The 9,519-nt window shown below is 44.0% G+C and overlaps 1 protein-coding gene across 1 annotated transcript; it reads right to left on the bottom strand.

Moving 5' to 3' along the window:
* Nucleotides 1-4,971: 4,971 nt before the first annotated feature.
* Nucleotides 4,972-8,506, bottom strand: LOC102838190 (ribonuclease P protein subunit p21-like). Its single transcript, XM_006875644.1, has 5 exons — nucleotides 8,450-8,506; nucleotides 8,274-8,374; nucleotides 8,088-8,158; nucleotides 5,199-5,324; nucleotides 4,972-5,069 (listed from the first exon to the last, which is right to left on the bottom strand). The coding sequence occupies exons 1-5, from the start codon at nucleotides 8,504-8,506 to the stop codon at nucleotides 4,972-4,974; spliced, it is 453 nt and encodes a 150-aa protein (XP_006875706.1).
* Between the last annotated feature and the right edge of the window lie 1,013 nt (nucleotides 8,507-9,519).

Consider the following 9,519-nt stretch of genomic DNA (forward strand, 5'->3'; position numbering starts at 1 on the left):
CCGGCTGGTCTGCTTGTCCTTTCAAGTGGAGAAATTTCCCGTCTTTGAAGGTCTGGTTGTGGTTCGGGCTTCCACCTATACTCCCATGTAATGCAGAGGCTCCTCAGTGAACCTCCTTCACTGGACACATTGTAGCCCCATTTTAGGTATTCTAATCAGTTATAGGCAGAAGACGGCTCTGCCCATTTTTTAATAGGAGTATTTTTCTTCATCTTGAGGCATTGAAGTATTCTCTAAATTTTGGAGAGATAATGAATAAGGAAGAATTGATGTATTTGATTTATGGTATTAGAGAATATTAAAAGTACCATGAACTGCCAGAAGAAAAAAGAAATCTGTGTAGGAAGAAGTACAGCGAGAATGCTCCTTAGAAGCGAGGATGGCAAGAGTTTGTCTCTTACGTTTCTGACATATTATCAGGAGGGACCAATACCTGGAGAAGAATATCATGCTTAGTAAAATGGAGGGTCAGTGAAAAGAGGAAGACTTCCAACAAGATGAACTGGAACAATGATGCAGCAGCAACGAACTGGAGTATAAGGATTGTGAGGATGGTACAGAATGGGGCAGTGTTTCGTTCTGTTGTGCATAGATTTGCTATGAGTTGGAACTGACTCAACACCTAACAACAACAACAACAACAAAGTCCTTTCTCTGATATATCATTGCCAAACATTTTTTACCAGTTGGTGTGCTATCTTTTTACTTTTGGTGAAAACCTTTGATGCACATAGGTGTCCAATTTTTAGGAGGTCCCAGCCATCTATTTTGTTTTCAGTTTGTTTGATAGTGTATTTATGCCATGGCATCAGAGCCCCTAACCTTGTCCTTATTTTTTCATTGATGATCTTTATAGTTCTACATTTTACATTTATGTCTTAGTCCACATTGAGTTCATTAAAAAAATCTGGTGTAAGGTATGAGCCTTGTTTCATTATTCTGCAAATGGATTTCTAATTTTGCTAGAAATCATTTGTTGAAGAAATTTTCTCTCTTCCACATTTAATGCATTTTGGGCCCCTCTGGTAGCGTAGTGGTTATGAATCGGGCTGCGAACCACAAGGTCAGCAGTTCGAAACTACCAGCTGCTCTGTGGGAGAAAGATGAGGCTTTCTGCTCCCATAAAGATTTACAGCCTCGGAAACCAAGTACAGGGTCGTTATGAGTCAGTAACCGACTCCACAGCACGTAACAACGACATATATATATATATATTCGAAGTCTTTATCTTTATGAGAAAATATACACTAAGAACGCTCATACCATCAACATTAGAGAAAGAAAAATTCAAAGAACATTAGGAAAGTTATGGAATGTCTCTCCATTGTAAATATTATTATAATTTCTGCATGAGTTCCTGAATGGTACAGTTAACATGCTCAACTGCTAACCAAAAGGTTGAAGGTTCAGGTCCACCAATAGATACTTCAGAAGAAAGGCCTGGAGACCTTCTAAAAAATTAGCCACTGATAATCCTTTAGAGCACAATCATACTCTAGGACATATGGAGTTGCCACGAGTTGGAATCAGTTTGATTGGTATTTGATTTCTCAAGTCCTGGGGGTGACCAGATTGAATTGAAAACCCAGCTTCCCACCTATTCCCCACATCAGACTGGAGATGCAATACATTCTTTCAATATTCCAGTCAAAGAAGTCATAAAATATGCTCTCTTCAAAATACAGACTAGTCTTGCTCTGTGTACCATCTCTTTTGCCTCAAATCCCACTGCTAGTCCATGAGGAAATCTATGGCCTATCCTGTCAAACTATATAAAAAAAAAATATGAAGATTTTTCTATGCCTTGTTACACCCTGGTTCAAGGTCAACAGTTCAAATCCATCAGTCTCTCCGTGGGAGAAAGATGAGGCTTTCTGTTCTCTGGTATGGCGCTGTGGGATAATTCACTGGACCACAAGGTCGGTTTGAGTAAGGTCAGCAGTTCAAATTCACCAGCCGTTCCTCGGAAACCCTACACAGATAGGGTTGCTATGAGTGGAAACAACACTTACCAACACAGGGACACTATGAGTCAGAATTGACTTGATGGCACACAACAGCAACTAAGTCATTATCTTCCATCTGGATGGTTATAATAACCTCCTAACCGGTTTCCAACTTTGCTCTCCTGGTCTACAATTAAAAGAACAAAGTGATCTTTTAGAAATGCTTTATCAGCTCATGCCAGTGTCACTGTAACTTCCAATGGTTTCCCAATGAATAAATCACATTTCTCTGATGTTCTAATGACCCCTGGTTCCCACTGTCCCTGTGGCCACATTTTGTACTCTCCCTCTTGCTCACACTGAGCCACTTTCTGGTCCTTGAGCACACTGGGGAGGCCATCACTTCAGGACCTCTGCCCTAGCTGTTCCCTGTCTAGGAGGCTCTCCCCTAGATGTCTTCATGGTTAGCATCCTTTTACTCTCCCAAATGTCACTCTTAGTTTGGATTCTCCCAAGAAAACCCTGAAACAAGGACTTGTTATTGTTGTTGTTAAGTGCCGTTGAGTCGGTTCCGACCCATAGTGACCCTGTATAGGGTTTCCAAGGAGCAGCTGGAGAGCTTGAACCACTGACCCTGCAGTTCAAACAACTTTGCAGTCTGACACATTAGCCCACAGCGCCACACCAGGAGTCCACAAACAAGGACTTGGGTTGCCTTAAATTCTTGGATGCACCTTAATCTGGAAGGTGATCCTAGGAATTATGGTGAGAGAGGGGAACGGAAACAGGAGAGGGAAGAAAGCCTATAAAAGGTGTGTATAAGCATAGTGTTCCACAACCCTGATGGAGACCCAGACTCTAAGGAATACTGATCTGCCAATGATTGTTTTGGGATTGTGCCCAGGGCATTCCTACCTGGTACTTTTGTCTGACCCAGCACAGCTCCTGCTGCCAAATAATACCTTGGGCAGAGAGACAGAAGCTGTTGCATGTCTGGGAAGTATCCGCAGGAAGTCACCTCTGGGGTGGTGTGAGGGGATATGGAAGAGGTAACTACAGGCCTACTGTAGTCACTTCTCAGTGCTGCTTAGCTTGGCTGCTCTGTTTAAAATGGTAACCTGTACCCCAAATCTTCCCTACTCTCTCATTTTTTCCATAGTACAGATCCCTTTACAAATTCATCTTTTGCTTATATTCCTGGCATTCTTTTGCTCACTGATGTGTATAGCCCAATGCCCTGCCACAGAGTACAGTCTCCACAGTGAGAAGAAACTAGAGGAATAGAACATCGTTAAACTGTCCCATTTGACAAATGCCAATTGTAAGGACAGTAACTCAGAGTCCCTGACATCCACACCCTATCTTTTCTAATATATTTTGCTACATGTTACTATTCTCAAAGTATTATTATGATCATTATTTGTACTCCATTAATTTAGAATATCTAACTTTCAAGGTGCCTCTATATAAACTCCTTCATTTGAGACAAACATACTTGTGAGGTAGAGAAAATCACAATTATTATTCTCTTTGCTGAGAAATTGTTTTCTAATTTTCTTTGAATTCAAGACAGTCTCTCAATCAGTCTCTCTTCACTCCCCAGACTAAGTCAGAGACTAAGACAAAAATCAGATGTGGTAGGTTGTAACATCAGCGCAACTTGACCATGTGACATGCTTTGGCCAAGGGATCATTAACAAGCACGATGCAGAGGCTTGATAAGCATTTGTACAATGAGAGCCTGTTCTCTTGAAATGCACTCTATGGAAGTCAGAGCTATGTAAGAAGCTGTCCAACCACCCTGAGATTGTCATGCTGGGATGACATCAAAGCTACCTACATGGCAAGGCCATATGGAGAAATGATGAGGTGTCAGGCATGAGAGTGAAGGCTTCTTGGGCCTTTCAGACCAGCCACCAGGCAGGCGAGAAGAACCACCTTGCCAAGCTGTCAGAATTCCTAGCCCACAGAAGCAGAGGAAATAATAAACCATTTTTAAAGCAGCACTGTGAAGTGATTTTTATGCAGCAATAGATTACTACAACACAGGGTTTATAAGAGACAAGACAGAAAAAAAAACTGCTTTCTGTGAATAGTGAATTTATACACTTTTAGGGTAAATTGATTAGCTGGAAGCTAGCAAAATGGTTAGTTTGGGAATTCTGTCTTTATGTAGGTTTTACAGGGATTATAAGAAAATTTTAGTCATTCAAGGTTTTTCCAGACAACCTTGAGAGTTTACCTATGGAACTGTTAAGTTTTATGGAGCCAGTTCTGACTCATAATAACCATGTATGGGGTTTCTGAGGCTTTAAATCTTCACGGGAGCAGAAAGCTTCATCTTTCTCCCTCAAAGTGGATCGTGGGCTCAAACCACTGACCTTGTGGTTCCAGTGCTTATCGTATGGAGTCACTTGTGCAATATCTGCACAATCATACTCGTAAAGTAGAGAAAATCACAATTATTCTCTTTGCTGAGAAATTAAGTTTTCTAATTCTCTTTGAATTCAAGACAGGCTCTCAATCAGTCTTCTTCACCCCCCAGTGTCCTTCTGTTAACAACTCTGACTTTGCTATTTCAGGTTTGCACCATTTCCCTCTTTAGAAAAGAAAACACTGAGATTGGGAAAAGTAGACCTGGAGGATATGAACTGGCCATGCTTTATGTCCTCATATTTTTAGCCTCATTAAAAAACAGAGCAGTGTTATCAACAGTCTATCTAACCCTTTAGTCAAGAGTCAGTTCTACCTAAACATGGATTGTCCTAAAGATGGAATGTCTTAAGAAGGCTTGAGATCTTGCAGAAAGTTCTGGAACCTGAAGTTCAAATGTGGTACTGCACTGGAGCCTGGGTCCTGGAGATGGGAGCACACGGATGGTAAAGATAAAGGAGAGGTTACACAGTGACCACAGAAATACAAACAGAAAGAAAGGAAAACAAAGTAAGAGCTAAAATCCCCACAGAACACAAAAACACATGAAATAGAATTAAACTTTATGACTTTGGCAGGTAGGATAAGTCCATCATTGATGATTGGGACTCTGAGGCTGCACTTTCTCCTCAGGAAGATGGGCTGGAATGGGGTGAGTTGTGCTTGGCAGAGGCTGTGGTGGTTTGGGATCTGAGTACAGAAGCAGAATTAGAAGGACAGAATTAAGACTTGGTGGTGGAGCCTCTCCTACAAACCCAGAACTCACCGGTGTGTCCCTATTACCTGGGATAGCCTCCATTTTCCTGTACCACCTCTTACCTGCCTGGCTCCCCAGCTGGGCTTCAGGCCGGTCTCCCCATAGCAAATGTCTGGGATCATTGAGGAATCGCTGGCTGCGCTGGCATGTTAGGCACGTCTGTACTGTCCAGCGCTGTCCTTTACAGCCTGGGGTGGATGTAGAGAAAAAAGAAGAGGGAACCCAGGTTTAGCAGGAAACATGTTCTGCACCCATTTTGGCCTCCACAGCCTTTCAATAATTTTTTTCAGTAAAAATTCTATTTTTCCTCCTTTAAACACAAATCTGATGGTGCCATGCCCCATATATACCCCATGGATTTCTTCCTACCCTTAAATGTAAAGTCCAAACTCCTTAACAAGACTCTTCAAGACCTGACCTCAGTATTGTCATCCAGTTTCATGTCTTCCTCCTACTACTTTACCATTCAGCCTCCTACACTCTCATTTCCTTGTAGCAACACAAGTTCCCTTGTTTGGAATCCTCACACAGGTGCCTAGAATTTCCACCTCCCACTCCCTTTGCTTCTCATGAACCTCACAGGTATAAATAAATAACTCAGCACTCAACGCAATTAAATCATCTTCCTACTCAATTTCAATTATTATCTGTCCCAGTTCTGAAAAGGAAATTAGGGAAATAATACTATTTATAAAAGCCACCCAAAAATGAAATACTCAAGAATAAACCTAACCATAGAAACAAAAGACGTATACGAAGAAAATTAGATAACACAACTACAGGAAACCAAAAGAGATTTAGAAAAAATAGAAGAATATACATGCTTATGGATAGGAAGACTTAACATTATGAAAATATGAACCTTAAGCAATCCAAAAATATAAGCAGTCCCAATCAAGATTCCAACATCATACTTTAAAGAGATGGAAAAACTGATCACTAACTTTATATGGAAAAAAAAAGAGACCTTGAAAAAAAGCAAAGCATTGTTTAAGAAGATGATTACCAGCTTGGCTGCTAAGAAAGAGCAAGGCCAGCAGTTTGAATCTACCAGTTGCTCAGTAGGAGAAAGATGAGGCTTTCTACTCCCCTAAAGATTTAAAGCCTCGTACACCCATTCTTGGTGTGGCACTATGGGATAATGCACTGGAAACGCAAGGTTGGTTTGTACCACAAGGTCAGTGGTTCCAATGAACCAGCTGCTCCTTGGAAACCCTATACAGAGTTGCTATGAGTTGGAAACTACTTGATGGCAGGTAACAACACCCTTATAGAATTGCTATGAGTAGGAACAAATTCGACAGCTCATAACCACCAACTCAACAGATGGCAATGTCAATGAAAATAATGAATCTAGCACAATACTTGACACATAGCAGAAAATTAACATTTGCTAGAAGTCCTGGTGTGGTGCTGTGGGTTAATGCGCCAGACTGCAAAGCTGTTTGAACTGCAAGGTTGGTGGTTCAAGCTCACCAGCTGCTCCTTGGAAACCCTATACAGGGTCGCTATGGGTCGGAATCGACTCGACGGCATTTAACAACAACAAGTGAATGGTGCTGGGAATCCTGTCTTCTGCAAGGCCAAGTAATATACACAGCAGTCAGTATGGATTGCATCTCAATGTAAGAAAACAAAAATCCTCACCACTGGACCAATAAATAACATTCTTATCAACAGAGAAAAGATTGACAATGTCAAGGACTTCATTGTTCTTGGATCAACTATCAACACTCACGGAAGCAGCAGTCAAGAAATCAAACGACGTAGTGCATTAGGCAAATCTGTCAACTTGAGAACTAAGGTGCACCTGACCCAAGCCATGGTGTTTTCAATAACCTCATATGCATGTGAAAGCTGGATAGTGAATAAGGAAGACCATAGAAGAATTGATGCTTTTGAGTTATGGTGTTGGAGGAGAATATTGAAAGTACCATGGGTTTCCAAAAGAACCAACAGATCTGTGTTGGAAGAAGTGCAGCCAGAGTGCTCCTTGGAGGCCAAGATGGCCACACTTAGTCTCTCATACTTTGGACATATTGTCAGGGGGCACCAGCTGCTGGAGAAGGGTATCATGTTTGGTAGGGTGGAGGGTCAGAGAAAAAGTGGAAGAACCCCAATGACAAGGATTGGTAAAGTGGCAGCATCAATGGGCTCAAGCATAGCAACAATAGTGAGGTTGGCCCAGGATCAGGAAGTGTTTCGTTCTGCAGTGCATAAGGTTGCTACGAGTCGGTAAGGACTTGATGGCACCTAACAACAACATTATTATTTCTGGAGGCCTAGTGTCGCGCTGTGGGTTAATGCGCCAGAGTGCACAGCCATTTGAACTGCAAGGTCAGCGGTTCAAGCTCACCAGCTGCTCTTTGGAAATCCTATACAGGGTCGCTATGGGTCGGAATTGACTCGACTGCACCTAACAACAACAGTGTGGCGCTGTGGATTAATGTACTAGACTGTAATGTCGGTTTGAACAGCAAGGTCAGTGCTTCGAACTCACTAGCCACTTCTTGGAAACCCGATGAGTTTCTTAGTCACTATGAGTCAGAACCGAATGACCGCAATTAACAACATTATTATTTGTAAGGAGCCCTGGTAGCCTAGTGGATTACCAATTGGGCTGCTAATCTCACGGTCAGCAGTTCAAAACTACCAGCGGCTCCGAGGTAGAAAAATGAGGCTTCTGCTCCCGTAAAGATTTACAGCCTCCGAAACCCTATACAGGGTCTCTGTGAGTCAGAATGGACTCGACAGCACACCACCACCATTATTATTTCTTTACTGTCCTGATTGGGAATAAAAGTCAGGTTTAAACTTGAGTTGTCCAGGCGCTCGAGAGCGCAGGCGCCCTCAAATCCTAGGCCAGAGTCACCCACACGTAAAGCGAGGAGGGGTCGCTTGTCTCCCCCATACCCTGCTCTGCAATCATCGACCCCCGCAGAAGCACTCACGTCTCTGGCGCTGGGTGCACGTCAGATCCGGGATGAGGAAGGAGGAGCAGCCACGACACCCACCGGGTCCTCTTCACAGAAGGGTCCATGGGGATGGAGGAGGAAGGTGGGCGGGTGCCCGCGCTCCTTCTCGGCTATTCCCGGGCCCTGCCCGCCAGCCCGCCGCCGAGCTCCGCGCCCGCTCACCGCCGCAGGACCAGCCGCTTCGCGATGGTCCTCTCCGTGTGGCAGTAAAACCGCGCCAGAGCCTGATTCTCAGGGTCCTGCGCGAGGACGCAGTGGGCGGCCTGGAGGAGGGCAGTGGTCACTGGGCTGACTGAACTGGGCCGCTGTCCAGGTGAGCACCCGAACCACAGACCCACCTGGTACAGGAAGCTTAGCCTCTGGAAGGCCTCGCGGTCCTTCACCGGCCCAGTCATATTGGCGGAGCGCGTTCTACGCCTGCCTGTCCGAAGATTCCGACCGGAACTCGCCAAACCCTCAGCGCCCGCGCACGGGCTTCTGGGAAATGTAGTCCGTCCCCACCCCACCCCGAGCCGCTTCTTTGCACTCACTGCTCTTCTGAGGTCCGATTTTGTCGCCATTCTCCATTCTTAAATACTCATTTGTTCATAGAATTCAATGGTCCTCTGAGTTTTGGCTTTGTTCCAGAGACTTCAAGTCCCAAATCAGTTATCTAGAGACTGGAAAGACTACTGGATCAGACGATCTTAAACTTCTAAACATTTTCAGAAATGGCAGCATCGATGGACTCAAGAGTGGCAACAGTAATAAGGTTGGCCCAGGATCGGGCAGTGTTTCGTTCTGCTGTGCATAAGGTCACTATGAGTTGGTACCCACTTGATGGCACCTAACAACAACAAACCCTCTCCATATCGTTGTTGTTGCTGCTAAGTGTCCTGGATTCGGTTCCGACTCATACCGATCCTGCACAGGGTTTCCGAGGCTGTAAATCTTTACGGGAGCAAAAAGCCTCATCTTTTTCCTGCAGAACCGCTGGTAGTTTCGAACTGCTGACCTTGATGTTCACAGCCCGATTCGTAACCACTACGCTACCAGAACTCCATATCATAGGGGTTACGAATCAGGCTGTGAACCTCAAGATCAGCAGTTCACAACTACCATCTGTTCCGCGGGAGAACAATGAAGCTTTCTGCTCCCATAAAAGATTTACAGCCTCGGAAACCCTGTACAGGGTCACTATGCGTCGAAACCGACTCCAAGGCACATCACCACCACCACCAACCTCTCCATGCAGACAGGTTTGGAAGATGGTTATGGCAATCAAAAAAGTTAAGACATGCAGTCCCCGAAGCTATAGGCAGATGCCTGAAGATCTACAGACAGAAGGAAGACTGATTACATGAGGGGACTTCAAAAAGTTTGTGGGAAAACATAATGAAAAGATAACGGAGTTTTCCCATAAACTTTG

The sequence above is a fragment of the Chrysochloris asiatica genome, unplaced genomic scaffold (assembly GCF_000296735.1).
Source record: "Chrysochloris asiatica unplaced genomic scaffold, ChrAsi1.0 scaffold00333, whole genome shotgun sequence".
NCBI classification, from domain to species: Eukaryota; Metazoa; Chordata; class Mammalia; order Afrosoricida; family Chrysochloridae; genus Chrysochloris; species Chrysochloris asiatica.